The sequence below is a fragment of the Penicillium griseofulvum genome (genome assembly GCF_001561935.1).
Source record: "Penicillium griseofulvum strain PG3 chromosome Unknown contig_91, whole genome shotgun sequence".
In the NCBI taxonomy this organism is placed as follows: Eukaryota; Fungi; Ascomycota; class Eurotiomycetes; order Eurotiales; family Aspergillaceae; genus Penicillium; species Penicillium griseofulvum.
The window spans coordinates 604,879-625,039 of NW_024467450.1; the positions used below are offsets into that span (position 1 = coordinate 604,879).

At 48.7% G+C, this 20,161-nt stretch overlaps 8 protein-coding genes across 8 annotated transcripts; 5 read left to right on the forward strand and 3 right to left on the reverse strand.

Moving 5' to 3' along the window:
* Window positions 1–2,100: 2,100 nt before the first annotated feature.
* Window positions 2,101–3,196, forward strand: PGRI_065390 (telomere length and silencing 1 family protein; the record flags this gene model as incomplete). The annotated part of the gene is made up of 3 exons (XM_040794253.1): window positions 2,101–2,450; window positions 2,511–2,893; window positions 2,958–3,196. 3 exons carry the CDS (start codon window positions 2,101–2,103, stop codon window positions 3,194–3,196), a joined length of 972 nt encoding a protein of 323 aa, XP_040649503.1.
* Window positions 3,197–4,202: 1,006 nt separating this feature from the next.
* Window positions 4,203–5,787, forward strand: PGRI_065400 (actin family protein; the record flags this gene model as incomplete). The annotated part of the gene is made up of 3 exons (XM_040794254.1): window positions 4,203–4,245; window positions 4,353–4,848; window positions 4,911–5,787. The coding sequence occupies 3 exons, from the start codon at window positions 4,203–4,205 to the stop codon at window positions 5,785–5,787; spliced, it is 1,416 nt and encodes a 471-aa protein (XP_040649504.1).
* Window positions 5,788–6,494: 707 nt separating this feature from the next.
* Window positions 6,495–7,355, reverse strand: PGRI_065410 (ADP-ribosylation factor-like protein; the record flags this gene model as incomplete). Its single annotated transcript, XM_040794255.1, has 6 exons — window positions 6,495–6,768; window positions 6,840–6,911; window positions 6,963–7,025; window positions 7,087–7,106; window positions 7,156–7,228; window positions 7,306–7,355. The coding sequence occupies 6 exons, from the start codon at window positions 7,353–7,355 to the stop codon at window positions 6,495–6,497; spliced, it is 552 nt and encodes a 183-aa protein (XP_040649505.1).
* Window positions 7,356–8,284: 929 nt separating this feature from the next.
* PGRI_065420 (DNA-directed RNA polymerase I core subunit RPA135) lies at window positions 8,285–12,090 on the forward strand (the record flags this gene model as incomplete). Its single annotated transcript, XM_040794256.1, has 2 exons — window positions 8,285–11,225; window positions 11,282–12,090. 2 exons carry the CDS (start codon window positions 8,285–8,287, stop codon window positions 12,088–12,090), a joined length of 3,750 nt encoding a protein of 1,249 aa, XP_040649506.1.
* Window positions 12,091–12,422: 332 nt separating this feature from the next.
* On the reverse strand, window positions 12,423–14,051 carry PGRI_065430 (MFS maltose permease MalP; the record flags this gene model as incomplete). The annotated part of the gene is made up of 1 exon (XM_040794257.1): window positions 12,423–14,051. The coding sequence occupies one exon, from the start codon at window positions 14,049–14,051 to the stop codon at window positions 12,423–12,425; it is 1,629 nt and encodes a 542-aa protein (XP_040649507.1).
* Window positions 14,052–14,999: 948 nt separating this feature from the next.
* On the forward strand, window positions 15,000–16,736 carry PGRI_065440 (glycoside hydrolase family 13 protein; the record flags this gene model as incomplete). Its single annotated transcript, XM_040794258.1, has 1 exon — window positions 15,000–16,736. One exon carries the CDS (start codon window positions 15,000–15,002, stop codon window positions 16,734–16,736), a length of 1,737 nt encoding a protein of 578 aa, XP_040649508.1.
* A 714-nt stretch (window positions 16,737–17,450) lies between these two features.
* Window positions 17,451–18,581, forward strand: PGRI_065450 (fungal specific transcription factor domain-containing protein; the record flags this gene model as incomplete). Its single annotated transcript, XM_040794259.1, has 1 exon — window positions 17,451–18,581. The coding sequence occupies one exon, from the start codon at window positions 17,451–17,453 to the stop codon at window positions 18,579–18,581; it is 1,131 nt and encodes a 376-aa protein (XP_040649509.1).
* A 158-nt stretch (window positions 18,582–18,739) lies between these two features.
* Window positions 18,740–20,088, reverse strand: pre2 (proteasome core particle subunit beta 5; the record flags this gene model as incomplete). Its single annotated transcript, XM_040794260.1, has 6 exons — window positions 18,740–19,075; window positions 19,133–19,242; window positions 19,308–19,356; window positions 19,422–19,577; window positions 19,656–19,763; window positions 19,957–20,088. 6 exons carry the CDS (start codon window positions 20,086–20,088, stop codon window positions 18,740–18,742), a joined length of 891 nt encoding a protein of 296 aa, XP_040649510.1.
* Window positions 20,089–20,161: the final 73 nt, after the last annotated feature.

The window sequence follows — 20,161 nt, forward strand, 5'->3', positions numbered from 1 at the left end:
AGCTAGACGGGGGGGCATGATCCTTCCCATGATGCTCTCAGTTCAATTATTGTATACACATTTTGAAAAAAAGGGAAAACAATGGAATCTATTTTCCGAGATATACCGGACATAAAATAAAACTTGGTCACACTACCAGGTACCTACTCGGGCCGGTCTCGGCATTGGCAAACTCGGAAAAAAAAGGCTTGGACTAACCTCAAATGACATTAAGCCTTATCCACTGCCAAGTGCCAAGATATAGTAAATTCAACTTCGAATTTAACCTGCCCTGTATTTCCCACTCCATCTTACCCTCCGGATTTCCCCGTGGGATACTTTTCCCGGGGAAATAGGTATTTTATGTACATGTACGAAAAAGAAAAGGAATAGATCTCTTGCCACCTTGTCCTTTGTGTACAACTGCATCATAATTCTCCCTTTGTGGATACATTTCCATTCCCGTTTTGTCCGAGAGATTTCCGAGTCAACAATAATATTGTTGAGATTCGGTTAAGGACACAGTCCACACCGTAGACGTATTTGGCTCACCCGGAGTCAGAAATTTTCAACATTTGTTTGCGGGGATACTTGAAGATAAAGTCGAACACCTGACCAATAACTAAATGGGTAAATTGAGAGATCTGTAAGCGAGTTTTCCAGCCACCTTGAAAGAATATTCTCTCTACACTTTAACTAGATATCCCCAGCCTTCCTCTTTCATACACGCTTACGGACATGCTTTGATCTTTGCATCTTGAATCAGATCCTGGATCAGCCAAAAACAAAGACATGGTCCAGGATCATGTTCCACAATTCTACTCCGTGCAGCACAAATAGTTGGACAAAAACTTATATTGGTTAGCTTGGTACGGAGTACAATTATCCGGATCCATCTTATTAATCTAATAATGAGACAAAAACCTAAATTAAGCGCATCATGTCCATATGCTTTCATCCGTGTGACCCAGTTTCCCCTATAGTAGTAAATTTCCAGAACATAGGCTACAACATATATGTGCTGAGCACTTAGCACAATTACGGAAAGCTTCTCTCATACACAATTATGCTTCATTTTATTTCGCTTGAATAATCAAATGTACTGTCCTATCCTCGCTTCTCTACCCCAGAATGAATGAAATATTACCCATCTTTACAGGCCACCCAGTCTTGCCACCCAGTCTTCCCAGCCTTTCATGGACGTTATAATCCAAATTATGATCAAATTCATAAGTTAATACATTATTATCCCGGTTCCCTGGTGAAGGTCTTGAGTTAGTATTAGCTAAATTTGGAGCCCCTATATTAGTTACTGGGTAACACACGTCACTGTTCTCGGCTAAATGCAAATACTCCAGGATCCAAGTCGGCAGGAAACGGACCTCGGGAATAGCCCTGGACGGAGCAAAATCCATGGAAAGGCTAGACTTTTAATTAGACTTTGAATCTTATACTTTATTCTCATAGCACAACCTTGGAAGTATTTACCATTCCTATCAAACTTAGTCTAACTCTTAGCTTTTCGTATCACATTACACAATGTACCTTGACGTATTACCTTGCAAGTTCAGCCTTATGCTGCTATGTCTGAGCTGGCAGAGCGTGGCTTGGATAAGTGGATCGTGGGCTTTGAATCACACCACCTCCTTCTCGGTGCCATCTCTTGTTTTGTTCCTTAAGACATATTTGGGGTTTATGCCGATCATTGAGATTTAGTAATTAAATCATTGAGATATCTCGAATATCTCTTTCGTTACTTGGAGCTAGAAATTCTTGACAAACCTTAACCCCATTGTAGACAGCCAGCCCAGCCATATCAAGATCTACTTCGGCTATCACTAGTTCGCCTTGCCTGTCTCAGTTATAGAGATAACACCGCCTTGATCATTGACAATATCAGCAATGCAGGTTGTATGGGCAAGTTACTGCCTGTAGATGTACAACAAAGCCTTGACCGCCCATATCTTTCAGCCTTGCCTTTAAGCGATAAAGTTGGCAGAATAAAGGGCGGTCTGGGATCGACGAATTGTAGTTTGTCTACTGCTGAATGACCTCACACTGATAATTAATTTCCTGCTCGTCTTTCCCCTACCACCCAGGTTCACATAGTTGCAAATCGCAATGGACACGCAAGAAGACAATGTACCAGTGGAATCTCTGTTTCGCCCAGCAAAAAAGCGCAAGTTCATGCGACGACGTCCCGATCATAACACTCCAGACGCCGAAGAAGCCGATAATCAGAATGACAATCCTGTCGCGTCACAAGCTCCGGGGAGCAATAACCTTCGGCGCCCACGAACAATTCGAAAGGGTGGCATTGGGTTTTCCACTGCATCACGACTAGGAGATGACCAAGGCCAGCAGCTAGCACTAGTACCAGCAGCCGGAGAAACTGAGGATGAGAAGATACGCGCAATGAACGAACGTTTCACAGGATATACCGGTCAGACAGTCGATGTCGATAAGCACATGTACGCATCCTTTCCCACGGTTGGTCGTCTAGTTCGTTTGATGTGGACTAACGAGATCAGGATGGCATTCATAGATTCCGAAATGGCTAAGCGCTACCAACCTGAATCAAAAGCGGACGATTTAGGTGCCAACCAAGCAACCCAGGAGGAAGTCGCGGCAGGGCTATCACTGCCTGGACACCAGACACGCGAACCTGCATCGCTAGGCAAACTCCACGAAATCGACCTCGGCCACGAAGCTACATTGCGAAACATTGCGCGGACAGAAGCTGCGACTCGACAAATGGCCGACAGGGGAGAACTGCCGACATCAGTGGGTCAGGCTGCTTCGGAGATGGGTCGCCCTGGCGCAGACGGCAAGTCATGGCGCAATCGCAAACAGAGGACAGAAGCAGACATCGCGAGAGATCGTCTTGTAGAGGAGGTGCTACGTGAAAGCAAATGTGCGTTGTATCCAAAATTGAAATCTCCCAGGATCTTCGTCTTTGCTAACAATAGTTGCTACAGTGGAAATTTATGATGAACAAGAAGAGGAAACGCAACTTGATGACCAACAGGCTGCTGATGACCGAGTTGCTGAGCAATTCAGGCGAGACTTTATGGATGCCATGCAGACTCGTCGTCGAACTCGGCCAGCAGCAAAACCGGCGGCCAATGTTGAGGTGCCTCGGGGTCCGAAGCTTGGAGGCAGCCGCAGTGCAAGAGCTGCAATGCGGGAAAAGGAAGCACAGGCGGGGAAGAAATGATTGTTATTCTCATCCAAGACAGCGGATTTCCCTTGATATGGACTTGATGTACTTGACCCTCGGTGGCATGTTTTTTTTTTTTACTCGATATGCATACGATACCATAATGACTTTGCGCCAATTCTATTTCTGACTTCTTTTCAATGAACTACGGTTTCTTCTAACTCCCGATGATCTGCGATATGCGACCAAATATCTTTATCCTTCTGGCTCCAAACACCAAGAAGGCTAAATCTATTATGATATTATTTCAAGTAGAAAATCTACCTGATCATCTCTAGTCAAGTGGATGTTTAACTTATTATAGTTCTATTTTGTGAAGGACAGAGTCCACGGGTTGCATAGCTGCTGACTATCCTTTCGCTATATATATCTCGATGCACGCCAGATGATTCGTCAAGATATATATGATATATATTCCAATAGGATGAATGACTATTTTTGCCCAAACATTGAAGTAAGCATAAAATACACACCATGATACCAATACGCGGAAAGTAAGCGCGAGAAAAGAAGCGAAAAGGAAATGGGATGTTCAAATGTTGTTTGTTGGTCTGGTGTAGATTTTTTTTGCTTTGTTTTCCCAAAGATTAAACATTGAAGGTAGGTAAATCAATCAGCTCACGTGCAGTTGATCATTACATTATCGTTGCTTTATCATACAGCCCATTCCTTTAACACTACTCTGTCTCCAAAACTAACCTTAGAATGTAGACTCAAGCATGACTCTATAAACTCTTGAAGCGCCGAGCCCTGTCCCTGATTAGTCATCGTTGTTCACGATGACTAAGCTTAATCTTGAACTGCCCGTTTGGGCGCCAAAGCCAAAGCTACACCCGCACCAAAAAGACCCGCCGTTCTCCTGCCTCCAACCAGCCCCTCTGATTGTCCGTCCAATACGCATGGTCACGTCTTGATTTGTTTTCAGGCGACCTAATTCAAAATACTCACATATCATTGTGAGAGCTACGACCCCTTTCCCAAAGATACCTGCACAACTTTCGCGATGAACCCTTCCAACCCACCCCAAGCTGCCGAGTATGGTGGAGGTATGTGGTCCCAGATATGCCATTCCAATTGCGCTTGCAGCTCTGATCCCAAAAGAGCGCGTGACTGTCATTCATCCCGCGAGATACTAATTATTGCTCGACTATAGATGAGGTGTCAGCCATTGTCCTAGACCCGGGATATTCAACCACTCGCGCCGGCTTTGCTGGTGAAGATGCTCCCAAGTCATTGATCCCAACTTACTATGGCAAATACAACGTGGACGGCCAAGAGAAGCTCGTATTTGGCGACGATGTATTTGTTACCCCGCGACCTGGTCTGTCCATCCACAACCCAATCAGCAAGGATGGAATCGTCGAGGATTGGGATATGGCAGAGAAGGTGTGGGAGCACTCATTTATATCGCGACTCACCGGCACGAAAGCGGGAAACCCCTTCCAGAACGGACTAAACGACGTTTCCGCAGACGAGCTCCCCACAGAAATGGAGGTAGAGTCAGAGGAGAAGCCTTTGTCGGACAGCCCATTGTTGATGACAGAGCCTGGTTGGAACCCAGCGAAGGCACGTGAAAAGACTATCGAAATCGCAATGGAGAAATGGGATACCCCGGCCTTTTATCTCGCCCGTACTGGTGTTCTAGCTGCGTAAGTATCGGCCCATCTATCTTAGCTAGGTTTACCATTTGCTGACCCAGATCCATGTACAGTTTCGCTTCCGGCAAGGCATCCGCTCTGGTTATCGACATTGGAGCTTCCAACATCTCGGTTACCCCGATACACGATGGCATGATTCTGAAACGGGGTGTGCAGCACTCTCCGTTGGGCGGTGATTACATCTCGTCGCAGATCAAAGCAATCTTCAAGGCCAACTCCCCGCACCCCATCACAATTACGCCGCATTACCTTATCAGTTCAAAGTCGGCTGTCGAAGCAGGCCAACCGCCCCAAGCGCAATACAAGACCTTCCCCGCAGACAAGGCACCCGATGCGTCGTATCGTGCTCTTCTTGAGGAGCGCACACTGTCCGAGTTCAAGGAATGTGTCGTTCAGGTTTGGCCCGGACCTACGCGGCTCTCAGCCCCCAGTCCCACGGGCGTCTCCAACGAAGATATGGCTCGAACCACCCCCGGTCGCCCATTCGAGTTCCCCGATGGGTACAACCAAGTCTTCGGTGTCGACCGTTTCCGTGCCGTGGAATCTCTGTTCGATGCCAAGGCTGCCATTCCAGACCCCGAATCGTCTTACCCTCCCCCAACACCTGCGCAGACTATCCCAGAACTCGTCAAGGCTTCTTTGGCCGGCGTTGACGTCGACCTCCGCCCTCACCTGCTAGCCAATGTCGTTGTGACCGGTGGATCTAGCTTGCTTTATGGCTTCACCGATCGTCTGAACCATGAACTGATGCAGATGTTCCCCGGCCCCAGGGTGCGTGTCACTGCTCCTGGTAACACCTCCGAGCGACGCTTTGGAGCCTGGATTGGAGGAAGTATCCTGGCTAGTTTGGGAACCTTCCACCAGATGTGGATCTCCAAGAAGGAGTACGAAGAGCATGGACCAAACATTGTGGAGAAGCGTTGCAAATGATTCACTATCTTCGCATTTTCACTCCTTTTTGTTTTTGATGTTTACGGGCGTTACTGTGCTATCCTGGGCGCTTGAAAGGGGGTTTTGAGCAACTCCGGATCTGGCCTGTCTGCCAGGAAGGACCAAAACTGATCTAGATATTTTGTGTACGACTAATGCCACTTGATTTGTCTGAGAATAATATGCAAACATGAAGCACAAAAAGAGATGTAGCGTAAAACTGGAATTATTTTTCTGGTTATGTAATCGACGAGATGTGCCCAGGTGCCTTGGTTTGCGAGATGATGTTTAACGTGAGATGTTTATTGGCGGATATTCTGCATCGATGCGTTGGCAGCCAACACATCAGTGCAGGGGGGTCCGTTCACTTTATTTATGTTGGCCATGCCCAGGTGGATTTGTTCCTTCCCAGCATTGCCAAAACACTTTAATACAAATCCAGGAATGCGATCAGAAGGGGGAAAAAGAAAAAGAACAATCAAATCGCACATGGCCATTAACATACATCATCATGAATTTGAGAATCCATGAGCAAGAAAAAAAAAGACTACATCGTCAACGTCGTTACATCCAAGGCTGCGGGGCAAACACGCTAGAGTCTACGGATATGAACACAATCAAAAATGTGAGACAAAAGTCAAGGGTATGAAAATGAAAGGGATATCACGAGTCATGGTCAAGGGTCAAAGCAGGTACAAGGGGCATTCTCATCGGCTAGCTCGGGCAATGAGCCAATGCAGGACAGCATCGAGATTGGTTTCCTCCTTGGCACTGATACCATAGCAGCTTACTTCGCGATGGGTGATGGATTTCAGATCCATGGCCTCAATGATCTCATCAACAGACAATTTGTCTGGAAGGTCGGACTTATTTCCCAAGACCAGAAGGGGGATGCTATCGAGCGTGGGCTTTTTCATCAGGTCATGGAGTTCTTCTGTCGCTACTGGGAGTGCAGCACGGTCTGCTGCATCCACGATATACCTTTATTGACTTTTAGTATGCCAACCGGAAGGGAATGAGATCCCAAGAAAAGGGAAACAAGCAAATCTTACACGATCGCATTGACGCCCCGACAATACCGTTCCCACATCGGCCGAAACCGAGGCTGCCCGCCCAGATCCCAGCTGCGGGAATATATTAGCGCCGCTGTGCCTGATCGGGAAGGATGAACATACCATTTCAAGGTTACATGGCCTTTCTGCACTCTTTTCGTGTTGAATCCGATTGTCGGGATGGAACTATGGGATATTAAGATATGGCCAAGATGAAATGATCTCAGATGTGAGACATATAACATACTCAATAGTGAATTCTCCACCCTATTATGGTCAGCAAGGACGAATAGGGACCTCATAAGATTCGACTTACCGCCAATACACGCAGCAGAGAAGACTTGCCGGCATTCTGAAGACCGATCATAGTGACATCCATCTCGCTGGCCCTGTATGGAGTTCAGCAGGGCTTCATCTGCGGGGACGGGCCGTGGTCTCCCGGGAACTGCATCTATGGCCCACTTACCAGAACATCCTCAGAAGCCAGTCATAAATAGCACGAAATATACCAGCCATGACGAAGGGGGAATTTGAAAAAGAAATGAAAAGAGCGAAAAGAGTCTAGAAGAGAACTAAGAAAACACGAATAGAGATCAAGAGGAAGTTGTGTGTGGAAAAAGCTCAGGATGACAAAATCCAGAGAGTGGGGTCAACCTTGCTGCGCAACAAGAAGTTGATTTCTTGATGTTTTCTTGATTTCTTGATTTCTTATTTTGAAGAGGTAAGAAGGAAAAAGGGAAAGAAAAAAAAAAGAGAAGCAAGATCGTCACACCGTAACAAGAACCAGAAGCAACAATTTAAGCCTATTATTAGAGGGCTGTTTTAAGGGGGATAACCGCCTCCAGCGGCAAAATGTCAATAGAAAAAGATATTGAATCTACTATTTTTTTATGGAGAATTGACGGATCTACCTACACACATGACCACCAAGGGCGCTTAGACTCCATGGGCTCTATTGGCCTCAAAATAGAGGGGTGTGAACAGCCTGCAGCACATTCAGCCCGTTGTGGCGCTAAAACTTTTCACATTCTATAGCTATTAATATTGCAAGATTGATCTAGAGTTTACTAGGATTAGGGGTTCATGAACATGTTCATGTAGTTAAACTAGAGTTTCAGTACTCCGTAGAGAAGGCCGAACTTTTACATAGAACCTCATTTGGACACCTCAGGCCATAAATGCATATCAACACGTGATGATAAGCATCCGGCTCCACCCTCGAAAAATTTCCCCAAGCAGAACAGACCTCTCATCTTCGTTTGGCAGCTGCCACATTGTCGGTTCAATTCCTGTGGTCTCGTGGCTGATATAATACTGGGCGGAGGAATCGGACCGATATTGTTGCGCTTTTGACTTTACATTAACGGTTTTTATTGTGCCGTTTAGTCTGTCTTTCTTTTTTTTTTCTATACCGCATTGGCTTTTGAGAGCTGCGAATTTCCATCATGGCTCCCGCAGCCACAGAAACAGAGTGGTCAGTCGAATATGACACTCTAAGACGGGAGAACTTGTTTAAGAATCCCCCCACCGATCACACGGCTTATCCATCGCTGGCCGAGTCGATTCGACCGCATATCGATTCCTTCAATGCTCTCTTCGACGATAGCAAGATCCTGGAGGCAGGATTGAAGGATATTGGTATCAAGACTTTCCTCGATGGTGAACTCGAAACCTACGAGCAGAAGAAGGCTCGCCAAGCAGAAGGCATTCGCCCACCGAAGCGGAATCGCTTGAACGTCCGCGTGCGTGAAATCTTCCTGGAAAAGCCTACCTTGCCCCCCACCAACAAGTACACCACCCGGAACCGTGAGATCTACCCCTCAGAATGCCGTGAGCGCCATGCGACGTACCGTGGTAAGCTCCGCGCTCGCCTGGAGTACCAGGTCAACAATGGAGACTGGATGGAGTCCGTCCGCGAGCTGGGTAATGTCCCGATCATGGTGCGCACCAACCGTTGCCACCTCGAGAAGGCTACCCCTCAGGAGCTTGTTCAACACAACGAAGAATCCGAGGAGTTGGGCGGTTTCTACATCGTCAACGGTAACGAGAAGCTCATTCGTATGCTCGTCGTCGGCAAACGCAATTACCCCATGTCAATCGTTCGTGGTTCTTTCGTCAAGCGTGGTCAGACCTACACAAAGTTCGGTGTTCAAATACGATCCGTCCGTCCCGATCAGACTTCGCAGACCAACGTGCTTCACTACCTCTCCGACGGAAATGTCACCTTCCGTTTCTCATGGCGCAAGAATGAATACCTCATCCCCGTTATGATGATTCTCAAGGCACTTGCTGAGACCAACGATCGCGAAATCTTCGAGTCCATTGTCGGTGGTGCTTCCTCTAAGGGCATGAAAAACACTTTCGTCACCGACCGTGTCGAGCTTTTGCTGAGAACCTACCACGCTTACCAGAAGCACAGCCAGTTTGATTGCCGGTCTCACTTGGGAAAGGCTTTCCGACCTGTGCTCGGTGTCCCCGCTGACATGCCTGACGAGGAAGTTGGCACAGAGTTCCTCCGCAAGGTTGTTCTCCCCCATCTTGGAAACGAGAATGTCACCGAGGCGCAAGACTGGGACAAGTTCAAGTTGATCACCTTCATGATCCGCAAGCTTTACTCTACAGTTGCAGGAGACTGTGCTCCCGATAACCCCGATGCCGTCTCGAACCAAGAAATTCTGCTTGGTGGCTTCCTTTACGGAATGATTCTGAAGGAACGTATTGAGGAGTGGCTCCGTTCATTTGGCCCCATTGCCAGAGACTGGTCTATCCGCAACAACGGCGCAAAGTTTACCGATGAAGCATTTGAGCGAGACTTCCTCTCTAAGATCGTCAAGCGGTCAAACGAGAATATTGGTAATGCGCTCGAGTACTTCCTCTCCACCGGTAACCTGGTCAGTCCTACGGGTCTCGATTTGCAACAAACATCAGGTTACACCGTCATTGCAGAGAAGATCAACTTCTACCGTTTCATCTCTCATTTCCGCATGATTCACCGTGGTAGTTTCTTCGCTCAGTTGAAGACTACCACTGTCCGTAAGCTGCTACCAGAAAGTTGGGGTTTCCTTTGCCCCGTTCACACTCCTGATGGATCGCCTTGCGGTCTGCTCAACCATTTGGCACACAAGTGTTTAATCTCCACGGACAATTTGGATGTATCTCATCTGCCTCGGACTTTGGTTCAGCTTGGTGTCCGGTCCGAGTCTTCCGTGGCTCTGGACGAGAGCGTGGTCGTCCAACTGGATGGCCGAATCATTGGTTACTGCTCGCCCAAGCAGGCCCAGAGAATCGCTGATACAATCCGGTACTGGAAGGTCGAAGGCAAAAACAACATCCCTCGTGAATTGGAAATTGGATATATTCCCAACTCAAGCGGCGGTCAATACCCAGGTGTCTACATGTTCTCCCAATCAGCGAGAATGTACCGCCCTGTTAAGTATCTGGCATTGGATAAGCTGGATTACGTCGGACCATTCGAGCAGCCCTTCATGGAGATTGCTTGTGTGGAGTCTGATCTGATTCCCGGTCTTTCGACCCATATCGAGTTCACGCCCACGAACATCCTATCCATCGTCGCGAACATGACCCCCTTCTCCGACTACAACCAATCTCCTCGTAACATGTACCAGTGCCAGATGAGTAAACAGACCATGGGTACACCAGGTACCTCAATTGCTCACCGTACCGACAACAAGTTGTACCGCATCCAAACGGGTCAAACGCCAATTGTGCGGCCACCTCTCTACAACGCCTACGGCCTGGACAACTTCCCCAACGGTATGAACGCAGTTGTGGCTATTATCTCCTACACCGGTTACGACATGGACGACGCTATGATTATCAACAAGTCCGCACACGAGCGTGGTTTCGGTCACGGTACAGTCTACAAGACTAAGGTCGTCACTTTAGCCGACAACGACTCGCGTCGGACCAAGTCCAAGCGTGAGGTCACCAAGCTGTTTGGATTCGCTCCTGGCGACGAGGTCAAAGAGCAGGTGCGCAACATCATCGACGAGGATGGAATGCCGCACTTGGGTGCTCGCGTCAAGGAAGGTGACAAGATCGCCGCCTGGCACAATGTCCGGTTCGATCCTGCCTCCGACTCGTATGTTAACGTCGATGGAATCACCCATTACATGAAATATAAGGATGCCGAGGAAGGCTACGTCGAGAGCATCCGCCTCATGGGTTCCGAGTCTGGCAACGAGCCCGCTCAATCGCTCAGTGTCAAGTACCGCATTCCCCGAAAGCCCGTCATTGGTGACAAGTTCTCCTCTCGTCACGGTCAGAAGGGTGTCTTGTCTCAACTTTGGCCTGCGGTCGACATGCCCTTCTCTGAGAGCGGCATGCAGCCCGATTTGATCATCAACCCTCACGCTTTCCCATCCCGTAAGTCACCCTCGCTTTTCACAATAAATGTATTCACCCATCTAACATCTCCATAGGTATGACAATCGCTCAAATGATCGAGTCCATGGCCGGCAAGGCTGGTGCCATGCACGGTCTCCCACAAGACTCTACTCCCTTCCAATTCTCCGAAGAAAACACCGCAACCGACTACTTCGGCGAGCAGCTCCGCAAGGCCGGCTACAACTACTACGGTAACGAGCCTTTGTACAGTGGTGTCACAGGCCGCGAATTCTCTGCCGATATCTACATGGGTCTGGTCTACTACCAGCGTCTGCGTCACATGGTTAACGACAAGTTCCAAGTGCGTACGACTGGTCCCGTCAACGCGCTCACTGGCCAGCCCGTGAAGGGTCGTGCGAAGGGTGGTGGTATCCGTGTCGGAGAGATGGAGCGTGATTCGCTCATTGCTCACGGTGCGGCCTTCCTGCTGCAAGATCGTCTCATGAACTGCTCCGATGCCCAGCACACCTGGATCTGTCGCTCATGTGGTTCCTTCCTGTCCACCCAGGTTGCTGTTTCCGGCTCGTCCCGAAACCGCGCGGCTATCAACCCTGGTGCTGCCGCTGCTGCTGCCAAGGCGGCTCCTAACCAGCAGAGCGCCAATGCCCATGCTGGCGCTGCTATTGGTGCCGTGGGTGGTGTCAATGGTATTGTGCGCTGCCGTCGCTGTGCCCGTGAGGCTACCTTTGATGACTCCCGTGCTGAGGTCTGGGAAGATGGTAATGGACAGCGCTACGTTGGTGGTGACAATGTTACTATCGTTGCTGTCCCTGGTGTGCTGCGGTACCTGGATGTCGAATTGGCGGCTATGGGTATTAGAATGAAGTTCTTGGTGGATAACTGATATATCAGTCTCCTGTCTGGGATCTCAAAAATTGTTTCCTTGTTTCAATGTCATAGGTGGCGTATACCTGGTTTTAATGATTATACTCATCTGCTTGTCTTATCTTCCAATTTTGCAAATATTCTTTCGTGTACGAACAGCATTTCCTATCAAAATCAGTGTTAAAAGAAATCCGTCGACGTATATATGCTACTTCCTATAATTTTCTTTACTTACGTGTTCAACGATCCCAAAATCCAGTTACAACAAGATATTCATTTTATTAGTCCATATTACATACATATCAACTCCGCTACTTCGCCTTACTTCCCCTGCCTTCCAGATATTATAGTTCAAACAGAGCCCTTCTCCCCTTCGAGCTCACTCTGCACCAAACCAGTCTTGGCACCTGGGAACTCTCTTGTGCGCACCTTGTTCTCAAACAGAACATCCAACTCGGCATAAGAGCGACCCTTGGGCTCAGGAAGTCTGAAGAACGACCAAGTGAAACAGAGGACGCACAATCCACCCCAGAAGAATCCAGACTTTCCCTTCCAATTCCACGCCTCTACATTTAGCATGTAAGGAATAATAATACCAGTCACTAGATTGAGGATGTTATACGTATTTCTCGCCAACACAACGGTCTTAGTGCGGAGTCTCGACGAAGGCATCTCCGAAACCAGCGAGAAACACACAGGTCCGATAGTCGAGTCATAGATGAACGTATAAACAAGCAACATGGATCCAGTAGCCCACGAAAGCGCATCAGTCGCAGGCGGAATAGATATAAATCCAATGATAAAGAGGATAGAACCTAGAACCGCCAAACCGCCCACATAAAGCGTGCGACGACCGAAGTACGTCATGAACAGCCACGAGCAGAACGTACCAACAACTCCAATCGCATACTGCGCAAGTGACATCGTGAACGACTGCGATTCCGCGAGTCCAGCACGCTGGTAGAAGACAGTCGAGTAGCCCATCAGTCCACTGCCGCACAGACTCTGCACCGCCCAGACACAGCATGCGATCTCCGTGCGGCGCAGATCAGTCCCCTTGAAGCAGTCCAGATATGAGGCACCGTTCTCGGTACGCTGCTCCATCGCATTCGTGTAGACAATCATGGAGACGGTTTCCTCGGCGCTGAAATTGGGGTCTGCGCGTGTGAGACGCTTCACGGCCTTGATGGCGTCTTCCCGTCGGTCCTTTCGTACAAGCCACCACGGGCTCTCCGGTGCGAGGTACACTCCAATGAAAATGGGGATCGGCCACATCCACTGGATGGCGAAGGGAATGCGGTATCCCCACTGATCGGTCCGTCCAACGAGACCCTTCAGGATACCCGAGGCAATGAGCTGGCCAATGACCCAGCAGAGATTGACGTAGGTGGTCAGGTAAGCGCGCAGCGCGACGGGACAGACCTCGGAAGCGTATGTGACTGTGAGTGTCTGGTAGACGCCAAGTGGGATACCCATGAGGAACTCGCCGGCGACGAGGGTCTGGACGTTTGGAGCGAAGAAGAGAATGAAGATGAAGCCGACGGTGGTCATGAGACAGGCCATTAGGGTCTTCCGGTAGCCGTAGCGTTCGGAGACGATACCGTTGATGAAGAGACCGAGGATTTGACCGACGCTCATTGCGTTGGTCATGCCTGTTTGCCAGGCGGCGGAAAGACCGTATTTGCCATCGGACATGAGATGGCCGTATTTCATGTTGAAAGCTGGGAAGCCGAAGAATGAGCCGATCAGGACCACGTCGTAGCCTTCCATGATGATGGCGCAGGAAAGGAGGAGGGACCAGGCGACGGCTTTGGGGTAGAGCCTGAGGGCTTGCATGGCGGTCATGTTGTGCTCCTTTTGGATGGCGGAGCGGGCTTCGGCGGTAGTCTTGACATCGGAGAAGCCCTCCAGGTCATGGCCTGCTGGTTCGATTGAGTCATGTCGTTCGACATGATCGCTGGCTAGCTTTTCAGAAGCCATTGTTGAGATGGATGCAATGAAGATCCTCAAGATGATTGTTGGTGTGGATAGGACATTGGAGGAGAAGCATGGGCATCCGACACTTATATATAAAACTGTGCCAATGGTTGTCGATGACAGTCCTTAATGAGCGAGGACGGGACCGGGGTTCGATTGGCCCACTTGTCCGTCAAGTTTAATCCTTGCTTAGTCCTTTCAAGAAGCGGGAATAGTGGCGTGGAGAGACTTTCCCCGGTTTCTCTGCACGGGGTATTCCTAGGGTCAGCCCACTATCCCCGGATTTCCTTTGAGTGTTATAATTGGATATGTGTCGGGCCGGGAAAGGAAACGATATTGGGGATCTTCATTTACTTTAGAATCATCCCCGCATGGGCGTTTTTCCAGCCGTTTCTTTCGTATTGGAATGTCTTAGGGTTGTCGCTTCTCCTAAAACAGTTAGAGGAAGCCGGGGGAGTATAGTCAGGTGATTGGTAAAATGTCGGCCCGACATGCCCCTTTTCCCCTCAGTTCCCTTTGATCTAACGAATGTCAGTTAGACCCGGAAAAGAGACGAATCGGCCTGGTGACTGTCGGCATTTCACATGGTCAGAATGTTGAAATATTCGGCATGGTCTCCGGGTCGTTCGATTAAGTGGAATAAAGTGGAAATCGCCATCAGACTGAAACATCACCCAACTTTGTGCAGCAAAAAGCAAACCCCGCAGACAAAATGAGTGGAACACGATACTGCGAATGATAATAGTCGGCCCGACATTGAGTCAATGAGAGTAATGGCCCTCCCTACATGGATATCGGAGAAGGCTGGACTCCATTCTTGGAGCTCTAGGCAGTGCAATGATCATCTAAATCAAATACTTTGAGGCATATATATAGCCTCTTCGCTTTCGATGTTGAACCTATAATTTTATTTCTTTTACCATTTCTTGTGCAATCCCTTACACATTCACCATGTCTCCTGCTATAGTGGGCGAAAAGTGGTGGAAAAATTCCATCATCTACCAAATATACCCCGCCAGTTTCAAAGATTCCAATGGCGATGGCATTGGCGACATCCCGGGCATTATCTCGTCCCTGGATTACATTACAAGCCTTGGCGTCGATGTGATCTGGCTGTGTCCCATGTATGACAGCCCACAGATTGATATGGGTTACGATATTTCCGATTACCAAAGCGTGTATGGCCCATACGGTACTGTCGAGGATATGGAGACCCTCATCGATGCATGCCACAAGCGAGGACTTCGAATTATCCTGGATCTGGTAGTGAATCACACCTCTGACCAGCACCAATGGTTCAAAGAGTCCCGCTCTTCGAAGACAAACCCCAAGCGCGATTGGTACATTTGGAAGCCAGCGAAATACGACGCCAACGGCAATCGTCAGCCGCCAAACAACTGGCGCAGCATTTTCGGAGGTAGTGCGTGGGAGTGGGATGAGACAACAGAGGAATATTATCTCCACCTGTTCTGTGTTGAACAGCCCGATGTCAATTGGGAGAATGCCGAGACTCGCAAGGAAATCTACGAGTCTGCAATGGAATTCTGGCTGCAAAAGGGTGTGGATGGTTTCCGCGTCGATACAGTCAATATGTACAGCAAGCATCCCGAGTACGCCAATGCTCCAATCCTTGATCCCAAGTCCGATACACAACCTGCATTCGATCTGTTCTGCAACGGTCCTCGTATCCACGAGTATTTGAGTGAGATGAACGAAGTGCTTTCCAAATATGATGCGATGACCGTGGGCGAACTGCCAAACACACATACCGTGGAGGGTGTTCTGCGCTATGTCTCAGCAGCTGAAAAGCAGCTGAGCATGGTCTTCCAATTCGACCTCGTGGATCTCGGCCAGGGTAAGGACTATAAGTTCCTGACCACCTTGCCGGGCTGGAACCTGCGAGAATTGAAGACGGCCATAAGAACCACACAAGATCTCCTCAAGGGTACCGATGCATGGACCACCGTGTTCATGGAAAATCATGACCAGGGTCGCTCTGTGAGTCGGTTCGGCTCTGACAAGACACCCGAGTTCAGGGTTCGGTCTGCAAAGATGCTTGCCATGATGCAAAGTACACTTTCTGGCACCCAGTTTATCTACCAGGGTCAGGAGATTGGAATGGTGAATGCGCCCCGGGAGTGGACGATTGATGAATACAAAGATATCGATAGTACCAACTACTATCGAATGACGAAAAAAGTGTCTGGCGATGATCCAGCCGCGTTGAGCGTGGCCATGGATTCTCTGCAGCATTTGGCGAGAGATCACTCCAGACTCCCCATGCAGTGGAGTGCTGAGGCCAATGCGGGCTTTTCACCGGCCTCATCGGCAAAGCCGTGGATGCGCCCGCATGACAATTACCCTGAGATCAATGTGAAGCTTCAGGAGAAGGATTCTTCTTCTGTTCTTTCATTCTGGAAACAGATGAATGAGCTGCGCAAGGAGTATGCCGATGCTCTGGTCTTTGGAGAATTTGATATTCTCGATGAGCCAAACCAGAGTGTCTTCACCTATACCAAGAAGAGTCGCAACCAGACTATTTTGGTGGTTCTCAACTTCTCAGACACAACACAGAAGTTTGAGAAACCGGATTCTGTGAAGAGTGAGAATTGGAAATTGTTGGTTGGCAATGTAGATGGACACAATGAGGACTTACAGGCGTTCGAAGGAAGAGTCTTTTTGGTTTAGGGTTGGGATATACTACTGGTTAGATAACTCACAGTCCAATAGAGGACACAATCAATCACTCTCTTTAAATGATCAGATTTTCTATTGTTCCAGACAGTAAATACGAGTAGTAAACCATCCTAGACACCATTATGTACCTAAACTGCGCCACCTCGGCAGTTTTATCCTAGCTCAATGCTAGTTCATCCCCGGATTTTTGCTCTATTAAGCTTTTAATTAATGCATATATGTCGGGGTAGACCTTATAAGGTCGACCTAGATGGTTCTCACATGTGTTCGTATAGTTCACCAAATTTAGTATCGCGGAGAATAACCCCGTGGCGCTAAGAGTTCTAATTGCCAAGGCGTCGACAACGCGGGGAAAAAAAGTACATGTTTCGACTAAAACATCAACCCCTGACCCCTTGAAATCACAAAATGGCTAGTCCAACTTCCCATCGAGTCCCAAAAGCATGCGACCCGTGTAATCGCCGCAAAGTCCGTTGCAACGGCCAGCAAAGATGTCAGCAATGCGAACACCTCGATCTCCTCTGCACCTACACAGAGAACCGTTCATTGAGATCAAGGAAACATTCACTACGACGAGGAGCCGTCATCTCGAAATACAAGAGCGCTAACAAATCAAATGCTCTGACACCACTACTACCACCACTGGCACCTACAGCCTCACTCCAACTACCAACCTCGTACTTTGAAAGCCTAATCCCAGCATACATGACCTATGTATACCCCTTCAGTCCAATAATCACCGACGAGGAAGTGCGCGCCTCAATCACAAAAATGAACGAAAGAGAGCATGCTGCCTTCATCTACGCTTTCACAGCAGTAACCCTGGACCTAACCCGGTCCTCCCAACCCACCAAATCCAGCACACCCTTAGCCTCAACCCAAATAACCGACTTAATGCGCCAGTCCGTGGAAACCCAACAACCACTATTAATAGGCTTCCGACCCTCAATTCTCCGCGCAACAACAAGCATCTTCATCCAGATGTGCGCCATGAGTCTAGGCCACTATGACCTGGGCTTCTTCTACCTCCGCGAAGCAATCAGCATGATCCAAATGCTTCGCATAAACGACAAAACCGTCAACGCAGGCCTCAGCACAACAGAACGAGCCCGTCGCCAACGACTCTACTGGCAATGTTTCATCCACGAGCGATTCATGTCAATCGTGAACTTCTCTCCTGTAACATTACCCCCCCACACGCAGTATCCGGAAGAAGACGCGTTCGTGGGCGCGGAAATCCAGCAGGGCTGGACGCAGGTGATTAAGACCTTCTGCATGCTTGATGCGTCGTTTATCAGTTTGTGGATTGGGGACCGAACGCAGGTGACTGCGTCGTGGGTTGAGCGGAAACACCGCGAGCTGGATGATGCGTTGTGGGAGGTGGAGGTTTCGGCGCTGTCGGAGCTTCAGCAGGCGGATTTGGTTATTACGAGACAGTGGATGCGGACGTTGTTGTGGCAGATGGCAATGTCGAATTGTTTGCTTAGTTCGCATGCGTCGTGTCCTTCGTTGGAGTTGGAGATGCCGTTGAGATTGTCGAGTCAGCTCAGACAGTTTTTGACGAAGATTTCGCAGAATACGATTCGGATGCATGGATCGTCGATGATTAGCAAATTGTTGGAGATTGTTAATACTATTGCTGATGTGGTGATTCATGTGCCACAGGCGACTAGGGAGGAGACGACGAGTCGCATTGATGATATTGTGTTCATGCAGGGTGTGGTGCTTTCTTTTCATAATTTGCAGGTTATGCCGAAGGATATTCTGTTGGATAAGTTTCGATTGATTAGGAGCAGGTTTCCACATATTGAGGTGGCTATGCAATTGGCTGTTTAATTGGATATCAAAGATATCCTGCGACAGGACTACTAATTTTGAGATGGAGCATGTGTTTAGCGGATTGCGACCAACAGCATATAAGTTGAAATCAGTGTTGAAACCCTAAGCATAATGACATATCGATATCAATATTACACAAATCATTCTAAACCCGTCTACAACTCAGATGTCACGTTAGAGAACTCGCCCTTCTCGAGCTTCGTCTGCCAGAAGATAGGGTTCATGTCATCGAATCCGTGGTGCACCCATCCCTCTTCCTTGACGTGGTACAGATTAATGAAACCACCGGAGTAAGCATCACGGTGCATGGCAGCCAGAATGGCTCGGCGGCCGAGATTCAATGCCTCCTCCTCAGTCAACTCATATTTGTACTCGGCATCCAACACACCGTAAGCAAAAGTCTGACCGGATCCGACACAGAACAGGTTACCGGGGAGGCGGGTGCCGTCGGAGTCGATGTAGTACAGGGCGGGTCCTTCTGAGGGTGTCATCTAGAGGTCATTGTCAGTTTTCGAATCCCATGGCTATCAGTGATGTATGGGACATACTCCTGCTAACATAGTTCCCATGCTAAGTCCGTATCCCTTGTAGGCATAAGTGAGGTTGGCAAGAATCTTGGACGCGGCCGCAACAGTGATACGGCGCTTGTGTCGGATTTCTAATAGAAATTGATCAGCAATGTCCTCCCACTCCCTGCAAATATTAAGAGCCGAGCTGACTTACCATGCAGAGTGCACTGCTGACTCAAATACCGCAACCAGTATTGGCAATCCTAGCAATTCGCAACAACCATTAGCAACCAACGCCATCGCACCATCACTTGCGGCCCAAACTTACAGCTGCACCACCGGCCATCGTTCCCAGGAGACCTGGTGTCGGCTCGCTCGACTTCTTGTCCTCACCCCGACTCAACCGTGATACAGGAATGACCTTCTTGACTGTCTGACTGGCAATCCAGTTGCCGGCTGTTGCTCGCGAATCGGTACACACGATCTAACCCAACGTATCAATCAGCACAACATGCTCCAAAATCAGAAGCCCATAGTATAACCAAAATCAAGGAAAACGTACGATACCACCCTGGAACCGGAAGGCCAGGGTTGTTGTGCCGTGAGCGAGCTTGATAGGACAGCTAGGATTGGAGTGGTCATCGGTCATGGCACGAAGGAAAGCAGAGTGCTAGATGAAAATAATCCGTGTCAGTCCATTATTTCACTTGTTTCAATCATAGATAGGTTCCAGCTGGCGATTCTCTTAGGGATAGCTGTGATGACGGCGCAGCTCAGGTTGACGTCAGGATAGACATCCATCCTCCGACCCAACCGCCATCTAGATCAAAGAGAATCTGCAGCAATATTCATCAGGAACTCACGTTGTCGACAGGAGGAAGGCTGAACTTCAGCGAAAGTGGAGGAACGCTCGCAGTGAGGTCCTGCTGCTCTTGCTCTGAGTACATCTCATTCTGGTGGGGAGCGCGCGAGTATTGGGCAACAAGCTTATCCATTGTGTGCTGATGTGGGAGGAAAGGGGAATTAGAAACAAAAAGATGCTGGAAAGACGTGAAAGGGATTCTGGTG